This window comes from Wolffia australiana, chromosome 5 (genome assembly GCF_029677425.1).
Source record: "Wolffia australiana isolate 7733 chromosome 5, ASM2967742v1".
NCBI classification, from domain to species: Eukaryota; Viridiplantae; Streptophyta; class Magnoliopsida; order Alismatales; family Araceae; genus Wolffia; species Wolffia australiana.
The window spans coordinates 14,316,194-14,334,845 of NC_135839.1; the positions used below are offsets into that span (position 1 = coordinate 14,316,194).

Genomic DNA, 18,652 nt, shown 5'->3' on the forward strand with positions numbered 1-18,652 from the left:
ATTAAATATTATATTTGTGATACGTTATAATGATTCCTATCTAGCTTTAATCATGTCAGTCTATGTATGATCCTCCCTAGATTGAATCCTTCTTTAGAAAGGGTTATAGCGGCAGCATCTGGAATGGTTAAAGCTTTCACAAGAACATAATCCTTGAGTCGGTCAAGAGATAACCTCACGATCAGTTTTCAAACTCAGTCGGGTCCACCGTTAGTGTTACAATATGCTTCGGGCAGTATCCACTTGTTAGAAGGTTGAAAAAAAGGACATAAAGAGATACATTTTTAGAAAAAAGAAAGAATAAGCGTGACTGTTCGTAACACGCATATCCTCAACGACACTCGTTTCATGAGTCAGTGCATTAACCTAAAATGTAAACCCAAACTCAATATACATTAACCTAATAAAATCCTTTCCCTTTGTTCCATCAAGAAGGAATTAGAACTAGAAACGAAAGGAAGAGGCATGATTACAGGCCGACAGCCTATTCGAGCAGTGTACTATCCAACTTTATCTTTTGTTCCACTGCTGCTCCACTAGCCACGCCTTTCCCTCAGTCATCCACAGGACGTCAAACATTTTCCCTTTATTTTGAATCTCTGTGATTCCTTTTTCCACGTGACATGCAGAAAACCCTCCAAAAAATTCATCTGAATCACCCTCCACCATTCGTTAAAAACCCCAGAGATCTGCATTATGAACACAGTAAACGCAGTACAAATTGAATATTCTTGGGCTGAGACTTGCTCAGAAGACATGCCAGTGGGAATGGGAAAGACTGAAAGAATAGAACGCCCATATTTTTTTTCTGCTTTGCATGGCATCTATCAGAAGGTGCTACTGCAGGCGGCAGTGCCGTTGACGGCAATGGACAGATCAGAACAAGGCCCGGGCTGAACGGCGATGGCACCGCCACTGATATCAGCACACCTCCAAGTCCCGTTGCCCGCCGCCCTCAAGAGCTTAACGTCGTCGAGGCAGATGCGGGTGAAAGGCGCCGCCTTGATACCGAGGATGGACCCCGGCTGCTGCACCCTCTCCCCCTGGACTGCCCTGATTGTCACCCCATCCACCTCCGGCACGGCTGTGTGATCATAGCCATCATCCGGGTGATCGCCGACATCGCCCGCGATCCGCAGGCCCACGGCGGCACCGCTGATGCTCACGCCATCCACAGTCACATTGCGGATGTACCCTCCTCGGCCGATGTTGGTCTTCAAGTGGATGCCCACGCCCACGTCGAAGAATGTCACGTTTTCCACAAGCACATTCTCCACCCCGCCTGAGGTCTCGCTGCCGACTGCGAACCCGGCAAACGGCGTCGAGCCCACGACTCGCCGGACAGTGATATCCGAGCTTGGCTGGCCGTAGGCTATCCCATACTCGTCCCACCCGCTCTTCACCGCCACCAGATCGTCCCCCGTCGATATATAACAGTCCTCGATGCACACCCCATTGCTCGAGTCTGCATGCAACACAACAGTACGTTAATTTATGCCTGATGACAGATGACGGACGACGGCAACGGCATAAGACGGACAGAACGACCACTCTGTCAGTCATCCGGCAGAGAGTCTGAAGTTAATAAAACGGGACGGAGCAGGAGAAAACGCAAGGCATGAAGGCTTTTACGTTATGCGGTCAGGAAGGATGACTAGTACTCGTAAGGGATGGAACGGATGAACTTTAACGACAAGCACCATAGGATAATGAGAGTCGTCACCATTGCCATCATTCTTCCTCTATCGGATGCCGATCACAAGATGAAATCGTCATCGTCCCTCGTCATAGTCATTCAAGCCTATGATGATGACGATGACGTGTTTTTGGATGATTAACAGCAGAGCTCGTTAAGAAAAACTTCATGGAAGGAGGAATGTTGACCTGGGTCAACGCCATCAGTGTTGGGGGAGTCGCGGGGGGCGAGAACCGTCACGAATCTGACCACCACGTTGCTGCAAGCCAAAGAGTTTATTTATCTCACTAGACAAGATGAATGTGACTGGTATGTATGTATATATGTATGTATGCAGGTATGTATGTATGTGTATGTATGTATGTATGTATGTATGTATGTATGTATTTAACTCACTTGCAGTAGACGGGGTGAATGTTCCAGAAGGGAGAGTTGAGGAGGACGATGTTGGAGATGATGATGTCCCTGGAGCGCATCAATTCCACGAGATGGGGCCGCGTGAATGGGAGAGATTTCTGGCGCCACATGTTCCACCAGACGTCTCCCTGTCCGTCAATGGTCCCGTTGTCGCCTGGCGACATTAAGATTTAAGAATTTACTCGTCAGGTTGGCGAATAAATGAAGAAGAACAGAGAGATAGATAGATCGAACCTGTGATGATGACGTCGCGAAGGCCGTCGCCGTGAATTAGGCTCGCGTATCTTCCTCCGGGCAGCTCCCGACCCCTCCCGTAAGATGGCAGTGGATCGATCAAAGGCCAGTTCGCCGTGTCCTGAGAGAAAAAATGCGAAAAAAATGGAAAACAGTATCCTCAGAGTCGAAATTTGGGCATTTTACGAGGGAACGAATTACATAAATGACATTAAAATGAGCCCTTTCAATCAATTCTTCATTTCTCGGTAAAAAGAAGGAATCGACTCTCTCATATCTAGGGTTGTCGAGAAATTTCAATATAAGCGGGTAGAGAATATGCTCCTACAGAAATGTTATATCTGATTTTGTAATCCCCTTCTCTGTCGACGGGAAAAGATGGAATCTTTGCCGGCTTAGATCCGGGTTCGAGAGGGTTTCACAAAGATTCTAAATCGAATTAGGAATCGGGCGACAGGAATCTGATCAGGTTTGAGGAGAGTTTCCACGCAGTTTCTCATTCTAACCAGAAGGAAAAATCCGGGTTGATTTTATAATCTAGGTAAGTTTAAAATTGGGGAAAAGGGTAAAAAATGCCAATGCCGGAGCGGAGCAAGAGAAATCGAGAGAGAAGAACTGCACCTGGGTGGCCCGAATGACTGCGCCCTGCGCTAGGAACAAAGTCATGTGGCTGGTGAGGTTGAAGCTGCCGGTGAGCCAAACCCCAGGTGGAACGTACAGCAACGTGCCCCCGCGCTTACGCTGGTGCTGAATACGGTAAATCGCATTGTGGAAAGCCCAAGTGTTAAGCGTCTTGCCGTCCCCAACTCCGCCAAACTCCTCAATCGATATCGTTTCAGGCCTGTCCCTCATTTTCACAATGCCGGAGCAGGTCGCCGGCGCCCCCGCCGCGCCACATTGGACCAACAGCGCCCAGAGCAAGAAACCCGCCAAGGATAACCGACGCGGCATTCCTAGTTTTCCTCTGAAGAACACGCTTCCTGCATAGAACATTGGATGGAATGTTATTGAACTATGGAAGAGAAGGGTTGACGGAAGTGTTTAAAAGAATGGCAGGTAGAGGAAGAGCAGACCACCTCCAGAGGAAGGGTAGATCTGAAGACGATCGGTTCACAGGAAAATGAGAAGGCGAGAGAGGAGTCTTTATCGGTTCCGCTTCCGCTTCGCCTGCAGAAGCCGCCAGCGTAGGAAGAAGACAAGGCCGCACCAGTGTGTCTTTCTCTCTCCTCTATCTCTCTCTCAATCGAACACAGACACACACTCTCTCTCTAGTTCTCACTGACGGTCTCTGTCTGGCTCTCTCAATATCTCTACCTCTCTCTGACGGTCTCTGTCTCTCTTTCTGGCTCTTCTAAAAAAGGTTTTTTTTTAGGGAAATTATGGACCCAGTAAAATACTTGATAGAAAACTGGATGAGCAGCAGCTAGGGTAAAAGAAATGGAAAAAATAAAGATGAAAGACCAAGTCGATGACTGTCTATTTGCTTTCGGCCATCCTCTTCTTAATCTCGTGGGCGGTGTTGAAGATGCCCAAGGTTGGCTTGTTGCAGACGAAGCACTTCTTATTCTTCTGGTAATGCTGCAATCACCCACATAACACAACCTCCATCAGTATCAAGAAACAAAAGGACATGCTAGAAGGTAAATGAAGTTAGAATATCAGAGTAGACAGCATCCTCGAGAAAAAAACATAGCAAGTGGAAGAAGCATTCCTGAATTTTTACGTAAAGGGTGAGTAAGAAAATTCATGTGTTTTCCGAAAGACCCACTTAAGTTTTCAGAGTGAACATAAAAATTACTAAACATCGTCTCTTTTGATAAAGAGATATAGAATGCAAGGCTAGATATGGCGCTGTACCCTGAGAAGCAATCATCTTAAGGAGCCATTTTCACTAGATGCAGTTTAGCAAGGTGCACCAATGTCGAATTAATCAGAAATAAGTAACCAAATCCATAACAATTTATCCAAGTCTCTACTCTTCAGAGAATGGAAAATAGGATTTTATGAACAGAAGCCGCTTACCTTTAGAGCACAGTGCTCGCAGAAGTAGTGCTTACACTTGGTCACAACAGGATCCTCGAACGGCTGCCGGCAAATAAAACAGGCAAAGGGCAAAGAATCATCATCGTCGCTATCTCCCTCGTCTGCACCCCCATCATCTTCTCCCCCACCAAGAGCCAAAGCCCTCTTTCTTGCCTTCTCCGATTCCTCCCACTCTCTCTCAAGCTGCCAACCCATCTTGTAATCTCCTCGATCATGCATAAACTTGCACGAATCGCCATAGCCACAGTACCCAGTTTCCTTATAATCCTTGCAAATATCCGGCTGGTAATCGAATCTAGCAGAAACCCTAATGTGCACTGGGGCTCTGAGAGGGCCATGCGCTCCTCCAGCCTTCTCGCTGGCAACTGTCTGCTCCCTGCGGAAACCTGCCTTGTGATCCACATAACCATGAATTCCTCGGTAGAGCTTATCGTCTCCCGAAGATCTTGGCCCTCCCTTGAGTTTTTCCGCGGCAAGTTTCAAAGTTCTCTCGCGAATCGCCCGCGCGTCGCGGGTGAACTCGGTCTCCGTTTCGATTACTGCAGTAGCGCGGCTGTCGTTGTTGACTTGGATCTCCTTGGAAGATTCAAAATGGAAAGAGGTGGATGATTGTGCTGCCTCTTCATCGTCGCCGTCGTCGTCGTCGTTCTGCTTGCCCGTTGCGCGGCGCCGGGACGAAGCGGATACGGAGGAGAAGTGAAGCTTGTTGTCGTGGATGACAGTTTTCTTTGATTTTTGTAGCAAAGAGGAAGGCTGTGGCTCTTCTTCTTCGTCCTCCTCCTCTAAATCCTTCCTTTTCCGGATGTTTCTGCCCCTCGGTGGCTTCCGGATGAAATTGCAAAGCGCGCCTGATCGAACGACGCAGAAACGAAAAATTAGAAAAATACGCAAATCGGGAGAGAAGCAAAGATTGCACCCATCGGGAATCGACATAGCCCTAGATCATTAAGAAACTTATTCGATGATTTCTCACCTGAATCAGACGCTTCCGGAGTGCCCTGGTCTGCCATGGCGAAGGTAAGAGGGTTGAATTTTGCCTTTGAAGCGAAGAATTTAGTTGTCGGCCTTCGAAACACTAGGCAAAATTTTATATGTATGCTGCGCCTAGTGTTTGTCCGATGACGAAACTCGTCTTCGTCATCCTCAAACTGGCAGCCAATATGGTCATCCTGGTCAGGACTAATGAAAATCAAATGTTGAGTTAGGTAACTACAAAGACATGGTTGTTCTGTTCTTGTTCTTTTGAAACTAACAAAAAAATTGAACAAAAGAACTGCACAGAGCCTTGTTATTTGTTCTATTCTTTTTTTGTGCGAAAATTAGAACAGCTTTTTGCACAATTAGAACGATTCGAACAAAATTTGCACGATTCAAAAAAAATTCGCACAATTTGTGAATTCTGCATAAATTGCTACAAAGTCGCACGGAATTTGCACAATTCACACAAATGCTCAGAAATTCTCATAAAAAATGTTTGTAGTATATTTTTTTTACTAAGTGTGGATGTATTAGAATGATCTTAATAATAATATTAAGTTAAGACGATAAATAATTTATCGCTGAGTTGGATGATTCTTGAAAAAAAAAGAGAGGAAACCACCAAGCCGCCAAGGGCAGAGGAAATTGTACATGAATTGAGGAAGAGAGGAAATTGCTGAGCCGCCGAGGGAGAGAGGAAATCGTCGAGGAACTGGGGAAGAGAGGAAATCGCGGAGCGAGAAAGGAACCGTCGAGGGAGAGCATCCTTTGAAAGTTTGAAACCTAACAAAGTAACAATTCCCATATTTATATTTTTCATATGTTTTTAAATAATAAACATATATATAATAATAAACACATGTTTATTCTTTAAAATAGATTATAAAAATTTGCATAAATCGAACAATTCGAACAGCACGCGGGTGTGCGCAATGATCTTTGCAAATTTGTTAATGTTCTGTTCGGTTTTATGAAAAGAATGAACAAATCGCACAAATTTGCACATAATGAACCGAACAACCATATTTAGTCACTAGTATAGGAAAATTTCACAATCAAAGGATTATTTGTCAAATTATTAATTAAATGAGCAAAGAAAACAACTTTACTAGGTAAATACACTATTTTTTCCTTTTTTTCATTACTAAATCAAAGAAAATTATAGCACACCTTGTATGTATGAAAAAATAAAAGTAGCATATATCAAGTTTACATTCACAGGTGGCGGCAGCACTATTGCAGTAGTGTCAGCTTGGGTGAGAGGTCTTCTTTAACACAGTGGCTTCTTGGGGTTCTAAACCCTAAAGTTGCAAAAGGTATAGTATTTTTCATTCGCTTAAATGCCGGCCAAAATTTTGGGATAAACCTACGAATCACAAGCCAACGGTATCAATTTAATCCAGCTTCATCAGAGTTCTGTGATGGTTGAACCATTGTCCACAAATAGGTTTTCATTCAGAGGTGGTGGCAGCATTATTGTAGGTGTTTCAGCCAGTGTAATGTGTCTTCTTTAACGCAATGACTTCTTGTAGATCCAAACCCTAAAGTTGCAAGCTCAATAGTATTTTCCAGTTATTTGAATATGAACAGAACTTTTAGTATTAGTCTTTGAATCACAGACCAACGGTATCAGTTTGATCCACTTTCACCAATGTAATGCCATTGTTGAACTACTGCCCATATAAAGGGTTTTATGTATAGGTGGTGGGAGCATTATTGTAGGTGTTTAAGCTAGAGTGAAGAGTCTTGTTTAACACGGTGACTTCTTGGGATCCCAAACTCTATAGTTTCAAAAGGTGCACGGTGACTTTTTGGGGTCCCAAGCTCTATAGTTGCAAAAGGTGTAGTATTTTTCAGTCCCTCGATCCTGAACCCACCTTTTGGTTTTATCCTATAATCATGAATCGATGGTATCAGTTCAATCCGGTTTAACCAAAGTACTATGATAGGTGAACAATTGCTCTTATTATATATTAGAATAATAATAAGTTTTCATTCATTGGTGAGGGCAGCACTATTGCTGGTGCCTCCCCTAGAGATGGATCTTTTAACATAGTGACTAATTGGGGTTCCAGATCTTATTGTCGCAAGAGGTATAGTATTTTTCAGTACTTGATATTAGCCTATGAATCATGAAAGTTTACATGACAAATTAGATCAGTTGGATCATGATGATATCAGTCAGATCTGTTTTTGCCAAGATACTATGTCAGGTGAGTTACTGCTAGGGATTGGAAGATTGTTGCTTGTTTTTGAATGAACAATGTTTGTCGACGAATGATTTGGTGAAAATTTATGTTCGAATTCATGTTCGATTCATTTGTGTTCATTCTCAAACAGACTGCATTTTGAAAGGCAGGGTTCTGGGTAGCCGCCCAATGAGGGGTGGGGGGCGCCCAATATATTTTTGTTGCCTTTCCCGCCAATTGTTTGTGAACCGTTTGCAAACACTGTTCATTGGGGATTTTCTACATTTATGTTCATGTTCGTCGTCATGTTTGTGAACAAAGGAATTTTTCCCCCACTCCTAACTCGTGCCCTTGCATATACAATAAGTTTCCATTCACAGATGGTGGCAGCACTATGGTAAGTTTTTCAGATAGGGTGATGGGTCTTCTTTCACCTTGCAACTTCCCTGGGCTCCAAAACATATAGTTGCAAAAGGTGTCGTATTTTCCCTTCCCCGGAAAAAAATGACGGTACCAAGATGATATCGTTTTACCGTAGCTGAATAGAATTAGTCACTGCACGCGTCATCAGTCACATCACGTATCACTGTGATAGACACATGACAGATGACGTGACGGTGATGGATATGGTTTTAGGGGTCCGTGACGATGACGGTGAGCGATGATGAAGTGGTTGTGACGGGGACGTGACGGTGACGGGGTGCCCAGGACGCGTGATTGGACGGAATGGCCGTCCAGGATGACGGCTGTGATGGAATTTTCGAAAAGTTCAAACGAACAAAAAATACACATAAAAATCATTATTTTTAATCTTTCAGACTGAGATTTCACTGTGACTTGGCCATTTAGATTTCCTGCCATTTTTCACAGAATCGCTGCCTATAAATAATTGGAGATATATCCCTCTGCTCAAGTATGGTTGTGATTGGGACAGTGACGTGCACGTGACCGAACACCACTGTGGAAACATAACAGTTTTTTTGCATACGCTGGGACACGTCACGGGACGGTGACTTGACAAAAGTTTCCTAACTTCACTGTCCATCATGATTCGTCATCCGTTGCGTCAAGTCCAGGGAGTCACGTCCCGTATGTGGCGTTCCCTATGCGGTGAAATGTTTGGTCTGCAATATATAAGAAAAGGACCCTACTACACGGGCAACTGGTTGCCCCAAAGGAATCTTGGGCAACCGGGACACGTGGAAAAAAACCACGTGTCTTCCAAGGATTGGACGTAATCCCCTCTCTCTCTCTAAAAACCAACCGGTTGCCTCATGTTTTTTGGCGCTCTTCTTTCGCGCTCTCTCTCACCCATTTCATTTTCCTATATTCTCTCTCTCTTCCCGGCGATCCTGCAGCGATTCTCCAGCTTCTGGAAAGCCTCGTAGAATCGTCAATTGCTCATGAATAGTAAATATTCTCTTCATATATCTTAATCTGCGACAACTTTCGTATGAAGGAGCCCAACCCGATCAGGCCAGAAGAACCACGTTGTTGGTGTCGATCAAGTAAGGAGCCGATCATTTGCCACAGCAGAGGTTTCTGATGCAACCCAATATCGAGGAAGAAAACGTGCAGAACAGATTTGGGAGGAAAACAAACTTGGACCAATATTGGCGTTCCGCAACCGGAGCGGAACGAAGAAGGGAATGGGCACACCAGCGATCAACGGGAATAAATTTAGGGTCAATTTAGATCAACGGCAGTTGGTTCTGATGCCCCATTAAGGCCGACAATAGATGGAGAAGATTCAGTGTAAGCTCTCATCGATTACGACCTCTGGTGACGATTTAGATCAGGGGAATCACAACGGCATTGATCAGAGTCTCCGTTGAAGAAACGCTTTGGCGCAGGGCTTCTTCTAGTTTTTGATCAACTTCTCTTCGATGCCAAAAAACTTAGAACTAAGAACAAGAGAATTCCAGAAGTACATTGACGGGATTCCTCTCAACCGCGATACAATTTCAGTGATAATTTCAAGTTCACAGTCGATGCTGTCTCTCCAAATCACACGGCCATTCTTCTTGAACTCAAGCAGGACTTCAATTCCTGATTCTTCTTCTACCGTATCTTCCTATTCTTCTTCTTCTACCGGTCCGTCATCGCGTAGCCTAGTAGCTGTGTCTCGGCGTTGATGGTCGGGGCGGCAGCGTGGGGCAGCGTGGGTGCGTTACAGCAGGGCGCACGCGGGAGGGCCGCACGGAGAGGCCGCAAGGATGCTGCACGGCGCCGAATGACCAGGCGCGCGCGCAGCTGGGTCACGCAGATGGGCACGAGAGATGGCCGCGCGGGCGCCGGACACCAGGATGCACGCGAGGGGGCCGCGCGGATGCCGGTCGGCAGGGCGCGCGCGCGAGAGGGCCGCTCGACTGGGCAAGGGTGGGTGCCAGGCGCGCACAGATGTGGGATGGGTTGCAGCCGCCGGACACGTACAGGGCAGCTAGCGTATGGGTGGCGCGCACGAGCAGAGGCCGGTGGCAGCGGCAGCGGTGACTGGTGGCGGGGCTTTCCGGAAGCCGGAGAATCGCTGGAGGATCGCCGGGAAGAGAGAGAATATAGGAAAATGAAACGGGCGAGAGAGAGCACCAAAAAAAATGAGGCAACCAGTTGGTTTTTAGAGAGAGGGGATTACGTCCAATCCTTGGAAGACACGTGGTTTTTTTCCACGTGTCCCGGTTGACCAAGATTCCTTTGGGGCAACCGGTTGCCCGTGTAGCTGGGTCCATAAGAAAATTATAAAATATAGTTTCGCCCTCTATGAATATAAAAGAAAAAATTAGCAAGTCCCCGAAACGAGTAAATTTCGGACAAACTGCCGCACGCCATCTTTCCCACAAACTCGGCACGAGAGCTGGTCGTCGCGGGGGAGAGCGAGAGCGAGAGCGAATTCCTCAACACCAAGAACAGCGATGGAGCGAGGAGAAGAATCAGAGCTCAGAGACGACGAAGACGACGATCTCTTCAATCTCTCGCGGCGAAATTCAGCCGATCGGAGGCACATTCCCGCCGGGGCAAGCTATGAACGCCGTCGGACCATCGGCCAGGAGAGTGATCGCCGCTGTTCGAGGAGGCGAGAATCTCAACCCTAGCTTCCCTGATCATCCTCACCACCTCGTCGGAGCTCGGCCTGGACTCCGGCGCCGGCGCCACGCACGACGCGGCGACGGCCACCAGCGCGCCGAGCTTCTCCGAATTGTCGCTCCCCGACGCCGGATCATAGCCGGAATCCGCCTCCTGCTCCCTCACCGATCTCACCCACGCTTCCACCCCCTCCGCCGGACCCTGGCTCGGCGTCTTCCCCGTGAGCAGCTCCAGCAGGAGAATCCCGAAGCTGTACAGATCCGCCTTCTCCGTCGCGCCCTCGCCGGCGAAGTCGGAGGAGGATAGATGAGGAACGAGGCCGTAGTCCGCGAGGCAGGACTCGAAATCGGGCCCGAGGATGACGTTCGAAGACTTGAGATTGCCGTGGACGACGCCGTTCTGGTGGAGGTAGAGCAGCCCCGTGGCGACGTCCTCCGCGATCTTCAAGCAGGAGGTCCAGTGAAGCGGCTTCCCTCCTCCGCCGGGCCTCGATCCTGCGAGAGTCGGAGCTCCTCAGCGCCATAGCCATGGGCGAAGGTCGCAGGGAAGAAGGTACCGTGGATGAGAGCGAAGAGGCTGCCGTTGGGGAAGTAGTCGAAGACGAGAAGGCGCTCTTCTCTGGCCATGAAGTAAGCTCGGAGTGGGACGAGGTTGGGGTGGCGGAGCCGGCCGAGGGCTTCGATTCTCCTTCGGAACTCCTCCTCGATCGGTCTGGAAGAGTCTTTGAGCCGCTTGACAGTCACGACGAAGCCGGACTCCATGATCGCCTTGTAAGTGCTACCCACCGTGCCTCTTCCCAGCGTCTCTGCCGAGGCTTTGAGGAGCTCTTCCAAGCTGTACGCCTCGCTATCTCCCCCGCAGAAGACCAAGTTCCCGACTCGCCCGGCTTCCCAAGAGAACCCCTCGCTGCTCTTCCCATCCCCGGCGGACTCTCCGCCGCCGGCGGGCTCGGCGGGCTCGGCGGACTTGCTACCAGCGCCGCCGGCCGCCGCCGTCTTCCTCCACGGCGCGAGGAAGAAGGCCGCGGCCAGCCCGGTTAAGACCGCGACGAAGAGGAAGCCCCCGGCGGAGCTCGCCGCGATCGCCGCCACCCTCTTCCCGCTCATCTTCTTCTCTCTGCTCGGAGGCGAGTACGAGGACGAGACCACCACGGAAGCGACCGGGCCTTCCGAAGGAGAAACGGGTTCCTCGCCATTGCTGGTACACTTCCTCTCCGCCTGCTCTCCGCAGAGATTCGGGTTCGCCGAGAAAGACGAAGGATCGAACTTCCTCAGCGCCCCCGTCCGCGGTATCTCCCCGGAGAGGTGGTTCCCGGAGACGTTGAACAGTCTCAAGCCCGCCTGCTCAAACGGAGGGATCTCTCCCGAGAGGAGATTATCCTGGAGAAGAAGGGCGTAGAGCCGGCCGAGCTTCGCCAGAGAAGAGGGGATCTCCCCCGTGATCGAGTTCCTCGATAGGACGATGATCTTGAGGCGGTGGAGCGCCGCCAGAGAAGGAGGGATCCTGCCGGAGAACTGGTTGTTGTTGAGGTAGAGAGACTTGAGGTCGGTCATGGCGGACAGATCGGGGATTTCGCCGAAGAGGAAGTTGGATTTGAAACTAAGTACGCGGAGCTGGTCGAGAGAGGACAAGGCGTCGGAGGGGAGCTGCCCCGTGAGATTGAAGAACTCGAGGACGAGCTTCGTCACTCTGCCGTCTCTGGAGCACTGCTTGACGCCGACCCAAGAGCAGACGGCGGCGCCGCCGCCGGCCCGCCATGGGAGGGCGTTGGTGGCGTCTGTCGCCGCCTTCAGTGCCAGCAGCGCGTCTTCATCGCCGGCGGCGCCGCCCGCCGGCGAGAGGTAGACGAAGGCGAGCCCGAGAAGAAGGTAAAGGCCGCGATTTTCCTTCATTTACAGGAACCCCTTCTTCTCCGCAGGAATGAAGAATGGAAGTAGACGCAGTAGCTCTACGTCGCCATGCTCCGGGTTCGAAATCCGGGGAAAATTTATTGCCCGCCAAGGTGAGCCTTAACTCGTAGTTAATTCATTCGAGAGGGGAAGAGGGTAGTCATTTTTTTGTCAGGACTTAGCTTCTGTCAGGGGGTGGTAGGGGGACTCGCAGCATGTGACCGCCGTGAAGGAGTGACTTTTTTTTCTGCTCGCCTCGTGAAGATTGAAGACGGCGAGGGAAAGTGTTTGAAAATGAATGAAAATTCGAGTTTTTGGGCTGGGCTGTGATCCGGTTCTAGCGTTTTGGATTAGCCCATTTGTTTGTCGCGGTGGGAGAAGAAGAGGACAGGTCTGGGTAGTACTTTTGACTTCATGGCGAAAACTTTTTGGGTTTTAGTTGCTAGTCAGGTCGATGCAGAAGGTTGGATCTTGCCTGCTGATGCGAGGAGATTGAAGGGATCTGGTTCTATGACGGATTTGGAGGCGCGGAGCCGATTTGCGAACTGATGAATCTTCCAAAAATATCATCTTGTGAAGAATTTGTGCTTCCGGCGGGCCCCTCCGCTGGTGGATTACCCCTTCTAGAAGTCGACGATCGCGGTAAGTCTTTGCTGCCGTTTTGCTCTTGTCCACGTCTCTTATTCTTTTTTTTTTCTCTGCCCTGTGAGCTATGAAGGTCAATGATCGCGTAGTCGGGGAGCGACAAGGGATCTTTTTTTCGGAGATCGGAGTCGGATTACAGTCTACAATAGGAACCCTGATCGTTCTGTTTTTCTATCGAAATCGTAGTTGATGTTCTTGGATGTTGGTTCGTCTGAGTCGCTAAGTATCAGCATGATCTCCCTCCGGGCGAGGAGGATGCCTTTGATGGATGAGTCCCCCGTAGAAACGACTCTGTCGCAAGTCTGAAGTCATCGAGGTAATCTTCAGCGGCGGCTTACTCTCGGATTCCTCTTTCGTTTTTGTATTTTTTAATTGTTCTATGTCGATTTTCCGTGATCGATTAATAACTCGTTTGCCGTTTTGCAGGGGAAACCGTGCGAGATTGCCTGTAAAGAGGGGCAATAGTGAGAAATGAAGAGCCAACAGGTATATGTTTCTTATACTGATAGAAAGCTGTCGAAGGACTTGCAAGCATTTGGCGGACTGTCCCAAAGTGATCATTATCAGTGATTGTAATCTCATAAATCATTCTGCGTCACCCAGAACCTTATTTTGCCTCGTTGTTTAATGTTATGTTGACAGATCCCATGTCTTCATTTTTCTCCGCCAGTAGTAGCCGAATTATTGTATTTCGGATAAACAGCGAAATGTTGAGCTAATCCTTGATTTTGAAGCCTTGCCCAACAGTTTTTCCTTTTGGATTACCCCATCTTTTTACATCTTTTTACATCCGCACTGTCACCTCGCTACTCTACGCTGTTCTCTTGACTTTTTATTTTTTATTTTTTTTTATTTCGCGCGTCTTTGGTTCGTAATCGCACGCTGACAACGGTTATAAGTGATGTATTATTTGGTATAAAATATCATGCCTTTGGATCGCCGAAAATGGTACTATTAATCTATATAGTTGATTTTTTTTGACAAAATCTATAGAGTTAATAACCACACACATTTGAATACCGGGATGAATAAGAGGATTAGCCGAAATAAATTCTGTACCGAACTGCAGTTTTTAATTCTCATATTCTGCGCAATAGAATAGGGAATTGGCAAATGTCCCATTGTACACTAATAATCTTGATCAGTATCAAATATGAATCTTAACTGGCTGTCGCTCTACAGTCGGGGGGATTTTCACGATAAAATATTTACGTAATGGGTTGTGCTTTGTTTTAGGTTATAGAGCGGCAGATGTTGACACGATAATGGCTAAATGTTGAGACGATGAGAACCTTATCCTAGGCTATCGTTTTAACTTAAAAGTTCTGAACATTCGAAATGTCTATGTTTAGTCACTTAGAAAATGTAATTGTAAAACGATACAATATTCAGTAGGTGGTGAGAATTTCGTTGTAAACTATCTTTGAATATGTATAGGAAATGCAAGCCACAAGTGATGAAGTCAAGCTGTCCTCTCATGCATCTCCCAGCTCAATTAGTCCACAAATCAGCCCTGGACCTGATGCTCGTATGGCAGATTCTGATGGAGCCTCAGTGCAGAACAATGAGAACCACAAGAAAGTTTCTCGGGAAGACATCGAACTTGTATGAAAATTATCACTTTCTTGGTGTCAATGGTACTTAATATGGGGCTTCCTCTTAGGATGCGCAACGTCAATTTTAATGTATTTTCTTGTAAATGATTGCAACTTCAGCCCAGGTCATTGAATTGAATCTTCGCTTCCCTCCAGTTTTCTTGAGACTGAAATTTTGGTTGCAGGTCCAAAGCCTGATTGAACGGTGCCTGCTTCTGTATATGAACAGGAGTGAAGTTGTGAAAATTTTGCGGAATCGAGCGAAAATAGAGCCAGGATTTACCTCGCTAGGTCTATATCTCATGTTCCTAAACATTCACTTATCAAATGGATTTTAATTTTTTCCTTTAAATGAATTTACGTAAGATGTCAGGTGAACTGTCAGAAAAAGACTAGTCATTCAAGCTCTTGGTAATGTAATGAAAGTGTCATTGCTTTTGTGATGAAATTATGTTTCGATTTTCATGTTTGACCAAAAGATATCTTTATCAGTTACGAAGAAATTTCCAAAGGATGAACAGCTTATATTTGTTGTAACGAATATGCTCTATTCCGCTTTACCTATCATACCTAGTTATAGAAGTGTGAAGTTAGTGGATCAGATGTAAGTTCAACTCCGTAAGTTTTCAAAGGGATATAGCCGAATTGTATTCATGGTAATTGCAAGAATCATTAGTCTGAACCTTTTTTTTTTTCGTGGATTCAGTGTGGCAGAAACTTGAAGAGGAAAATTCGGAGTTCTTCAGGGCGTATTATACGAGGCTGCTGCTGAAGAAGCAGATCATATTGTTTAATAATCTGCTTGAACACCAATGCCATCTCCTTAATCACCCTGCGACTCCTAAAGCCCCTTTGGTGCCCGCACAGAATGGTGTCCATTTAATGGCTGGTAACTTTTCTCTCATCATTTATATCGTCTATTTTTAAACGTACACACGACAGTGATGTTATCCTGTCACGTTTTTCCTCTCTTTTGGTAAATGTTTTATTTTATGAATGCCATTTACATGGCCTTTTGCATGAACAAGTTAAAAACCAGTAGTCAATGTTAGGGTACAGCAGACAATGTCAAAGTTGTCATCGTCATCATCTATAGGTCGGCTTGGATGACGGATGATGATAGGAATTTGTTTAGTGTTGGATAACGATAACTATTATAATGACAAATTTGGGAAATGGATAACAATGACAGTGAGGAAACCAAACTCTGGTTTTTAATGCCATTATCCCCTTCCCATCTTCATTGGTGAGGCCAGGCTACCTAGGGTTGGGGGTTGATGATATGTTTGTCATGGTCAAGTCCATCGATGTTTAGGCGAACGACACCAAACTCTGGTCAATGATCTGTATCAGTTTTCCTTCAAACAATGCATTATTCGAATCCAGAGCGGGAACTTTCAGATTTTTCTCCTATTTCTCCGAAGCTGCTCGTTAAAATTTTATTCAATTTAATATACTTTCGTTTAAATGATTAAACTATGTTATTTTTTGCAGTTAACACCGTACCAATTGGGTATCCAGTTCTACAGCAGCCTGCAATGCCAGCTGCTGTTCAGCCTCATCTAGATCCGATTGGACTCTCTGCTTGTCACGTGGTCAACGGTGTGCCAGCTCAGACTTCTTTCCAGCCGATTCGTATGAACTCGGGAAACGGGTATGATACCCTCATTTTTTTAACATACACTTACTTTTTCATGGGCATTCAAAAATTTGCCATAATTTTATGTTGATCAAAGCGCGCAGTCTTCGTGTAATTTCCTATGTAACATAGGCTATGTTGTTTGAAATAACATGATGGGAAATTCTACCCCATCATGGGAATAAATTATATGACTTCCTAAATAGGATTTTTTGGGGGTAAAATGGAATAGAATATCCATTTTGAGTTTTGTAACACGTTCTTTTGACATGTTAGCATGGGACACAGTAGATGACAAAATGAAGAATATTTTTTTATCGTGTTTTTAGAAAAATAAATTCAAATTCAATTCAAACAGTATTGCCATGTCATCAAAGACAGAGATGGCTGTCAGCCCATCATCGGTGGCATCAAGCGCACCGTTCCCCTTCACACCGTCAGACATGACTGGGATTGGAATGGATTCTGCGGCCCTTGATTCTGCATTCTCATCTCACATGGGAATGGATGTCAGCCCGGGCACGTCCAAGGACCCCCTCAGATCTGGTGGCCAGCTTCCTTGGACCCTCAGCCTCACTGATTTAACTGCGGATTTGACCAACCTTGAAGGTCATGATTGTCTCCTTACTGTTGAATTTTTTTTTGAAGATCCCACAATTTAATGTCTTAATTCCATAAATCTTGGTTGTTTTCCAAAATTGTTGTAGATCTTGGGCCGTTGGCAAATTACACGGGTTCCCCATTCTTGCCAGATGCTGACCTCATGCTGGACGGGGATCACGATGACATAGGTACTGAATTGGCTAATTTATTTAATTTTTCTCTCAGCAAGTTTTAGTATAATTAATATTTTCAATTGGCTATTTTTTATAAATAAAGTCGTGGCAAACTTTGAATATCCCTTTCTGTCTCTCACTGTATGAATTTCTCCCAAAACAGTTGAGGATTACTTTGCGGATAACATCAACGAGCCTTCCTCCCAGTCCGACGAAGAGAAGACTTAAATTGACCGTGAGCCCTGCTTTCCCATTCTTCTATCCGGGGTATGTGCCTAGGTTTAGTGGGATTTTCAACGTCCGTTATGTCTTTGGCTCCCTCTCTGACTGAATTTATATATTTTTTTTCATTTATGGCGTGTTTCGATTTTTTGTCAAACAATACTGCCAACGCGAATGGAGAGAACATTAAGGAAGATGGAACAGGAATGTCTGCAAGTTTTCATTACTCTTTCCTGCCGATGTTGGAGGGAACTGCTAGAAAGAAAAGCAACCGGCTTAATGTTACTAAATTTGATTATTTAGTTAAATTTCTCAAGCAGATCTGGCAGCGCTTTATATTGTAGGGGAACACGTCTTCAATCTAGTCTCCAAATAGATTATATTTAGGCATATGTTGATATAATATTTTTATGTAACGTTGACTTCTAATCTTGTTTTATGTACTTTTTTTCTCTCTCTATCTGAACTATATATCCTATCAATATTCCGCCAAGGCCTAAGCCCTTTTTAATTTGGCAAAATAGGATACACAAATCAAAACGATAATTTATTGTCTCACAATCTCGAAGCTTCTAGAGGTTTGTATTATTTTAATGGGTGCCCTGTTTTTAACTTTGGAAACGCTTTGATATAAGCGTTGACTTCCCATCTATCACAACTCCAGAACTTTGTCAAAATTTTAACTAGAATGATTTTCTCTCTGCCTCTAACTCCATTTGAATTCCAACGCTTCGCGATTTCATTTCTCAATTCAATCACAAGTTCAACGTAGTTCCGTAGTTTTTTCTAGTATTTTTCTGGATTTTTTGAGGTCGCGTTATCGATGTTCAGCTTTTAATTAAAACTTATACTGCAATCAAGGTAAACGTAAGCTAAGTTAGCCCAAATTTCTCAAGAATTGCGAATTGATTTGACAAGCATTAAAGGTTTCATGGAAACACGAGTAAAAAGCGGAGAAGACTCGGTCATAATCATAAGTTACATGCGTTTCACGTGAATCATACGGAATCTTTATTTGACAAGTCATGAATCAATGGTACGAAATGCGTCTGCAGTCAATGCTATAGTGGTGATGTCTACATGTTTTTTCCATTGGGCGTATAGCATTATAGAACTGACATCACTTAAATGTGTTTCAATGTAGAGTACATTCTGATGTTCTTAGTCTAATTTATGGCACTAATATAATCACAAATAAAAGTACTGCTAACCTGGGTATTGAGTGTAAATTTGAAATTTAGAAACGAT

General features: G+C 45.7%; 4 protein-coding genes across 9 annotated transcripts; 1 reads left to right on the forward strand and 3 right to left on the reverse strand.

Moving 5' to 3' along the window:
• Positions 1-668: 668 nt before the first annotated feature.
• On the reverse strand, positions 669-3,710 carry LOC144703333 (Pectin lyase-like superfamily protein). The gene is made up of 6 exons (XM_078575480.1): positions 3,424-3,710; positions 2,969-3,327; positions 2,348-2,468; positions 2,093-2,267; positions 1,885-1,955; positions 669-1,465 (listed from the first exon to the last, which is right to left on the reverse strand). Exons 2-6 carry the CDS (start codon positions 3,296-3,298, stop codon positions 828-830), a joined length of 1,335 nt encoding a protein of 444 aa, XP_078431606.1. The 5' UTR covers positions 3,299-3,327; positions 3,424-3,710; the 3' UTR covers positions 669-827.
• Positions 3,711-3,724: 14 nt separating this feature from the next.
• On the reverse strand, positions 3,725-5,450 carry LOC144703334 (Zinc finger (CCCH-type/C3HC4-type RING finger) family protein). Its single transcript, XM_078575481.1, has 3 exons — positions 5,364-5,450; positions 4,370-5,238; positions 3,725-3,925 (listed from the first exon to the last, which is right to left on the reverse strand). The coding sequence occupies exons 1-3, from the start codon at positions 5,398-5,400 to the stop codon at positions 3,824-3,826; spliced, it is 1,008 nt and encodes a 335-aa protein (XP_078431607.1). The 5' UTR covers positions 5,401-5,450; the 3' UTR covers positions 3,725-3,823.
• Positions 5,451-10,247: 4,797 nt separating this feature from the next.
• On the reverse strand, positions 10,248-12,530 carry LOC144703335 (inactive leucine-rich repeat receptor-like serine/threonine-protein kinase At1g60630). Its single transcript, XM_078575482.1, has 2 exons — positions 11,195-12,530; positions 10,248-11,132 (listed from the first exon to the last, which is right to left on the reverse strand). The coding sequence occupies exons 1-2, from the start codon at positions 12,528-12,530 to the stop codon at positions 10,519-10,521; spliced, it is 1,950 nt and encodes a 649-aa protein (XP_078431608.1). The 3' UTR covers positions 10,248-10,518.
• On the forward strand, positions 12,502-17,547 carry LOC144703336 (uncharacterized). Of its 6 annotated transcripts, none has more exons than XM_078575486.1 (11): positions 12,502-12,640; positions 12,967-13,169; positions 13,246-13,488; positions 13,599-13,658; positions 14,610-14,777; positions 14,953-15,058; positions 15,474-15,656; positions 16,262-16,421; positions 16,765-17,015; positions 17,114-17,197; positions 17,346-17,547. In XM_078575486.1, exons 4-11 carry the CDS (start codon positions 13,644-13,646, stop codon positions 17,408-17,410), a joined length of 1,032 nt encoding a protein of 343 aa, XP_078431612.1. In that variant the 5' UTR covers positions 12,502-12,640; positions 12,967-13,169; positions 13,246-13,488; positions 13,599-13,643; the 3' UTR covers positions 17,411-17,547. The 6 variants fall into 6 exon arrangements, with proteins under 6 accessions (XP_078431612.1, XP_078431610.1, XP_078431611.1 ...); XM_078575484.1 differs by lacking the exon at positions 12,502-12,640 and adding an exon at positions 12,739-12,918; XM_078575485.1 differs by lacking the exon at positions 12,502-12,640 and adding an exon at positions 12,739-12,918 and having other exon boundaries at positions 12,988-13,169.
• Positions 17,548-18,652: the final 1,105 nt, after the last annotated feature.

Bases quoted from the DNA above. Each gene is read 5' to 3' on its own strand.
- LOC144703334 (XM_078575481.1), bottom strand. From the start codon at position 5,400: ATGGCAGACCAGGGCACTCCGGAAGCGTCTGATTCAG. The intron at 5,239-5,363 runs GTGAGAAATCAT...TCGTTCGATCAG, and splicing joins TCCGGAAGCGTCTGATTCAG to GCGCGCTTTGCAATTTCATC. The intron at 3,926-4,369 runs GTAAGCGGCTTC...GGGTGATTGCAG, and splicing joins GCGAGCACTGTGCTCTAAAG to CATTACCAGAAGAATAAGAA.
- LOC144703333 (XM_078575480.1), bottom strand. From the start codon at position 3,298: ATGCCGCGTCGGTTATCCTTGGCGGGTTTCTTGCTCTGGGCGCTGTTG. The intron at 2,268-2,347 runs GTTCGATCTATC...TAATGTCGCCAG, and splicing joins TCGCGACGTCATCATCACAG to GCGACAACGGGACCATTGAC. The intron at 1,466-1,884 runs GTCAACATTCCT...TGTTGCATGCAG, and splicing joins CACTGATGGCGTTGACCCAG to ACTCGAGCAATGGGGTGTGC.
- LOC144703336 (XM_078575486.1), top strand. The intron at 15,059-15,473 runs GTCTATATCTCA...TCGTGGATTCAG, and splicing joins GCCAGGATTTACCTCGCTAG to TGTGGCAGAAACTTGAAGAG. The intron at 17,016-17,113 runs GTCATGATTGTC...AAATTGTTGTAG, and splicing joins GGATTTGACCAACCTTGAAG to ATCTTGGGCCGTTGGCAAAT.
- LOC144703335 (XM_078575482.1), bottom strand. From the start codon at position 12,530: ATGAAGGAAAATCGCGGCCTTTACCTTCTTCTCGGGCTCGCCTTCGTC. The intron at 11,133-11,194 runs GTACCTTCTTCC...CGACTCTCGCAG, and splicing joins CCTCTTCGCTCTCATCCACG to GATCGAGGCCCGGCGGAGGA.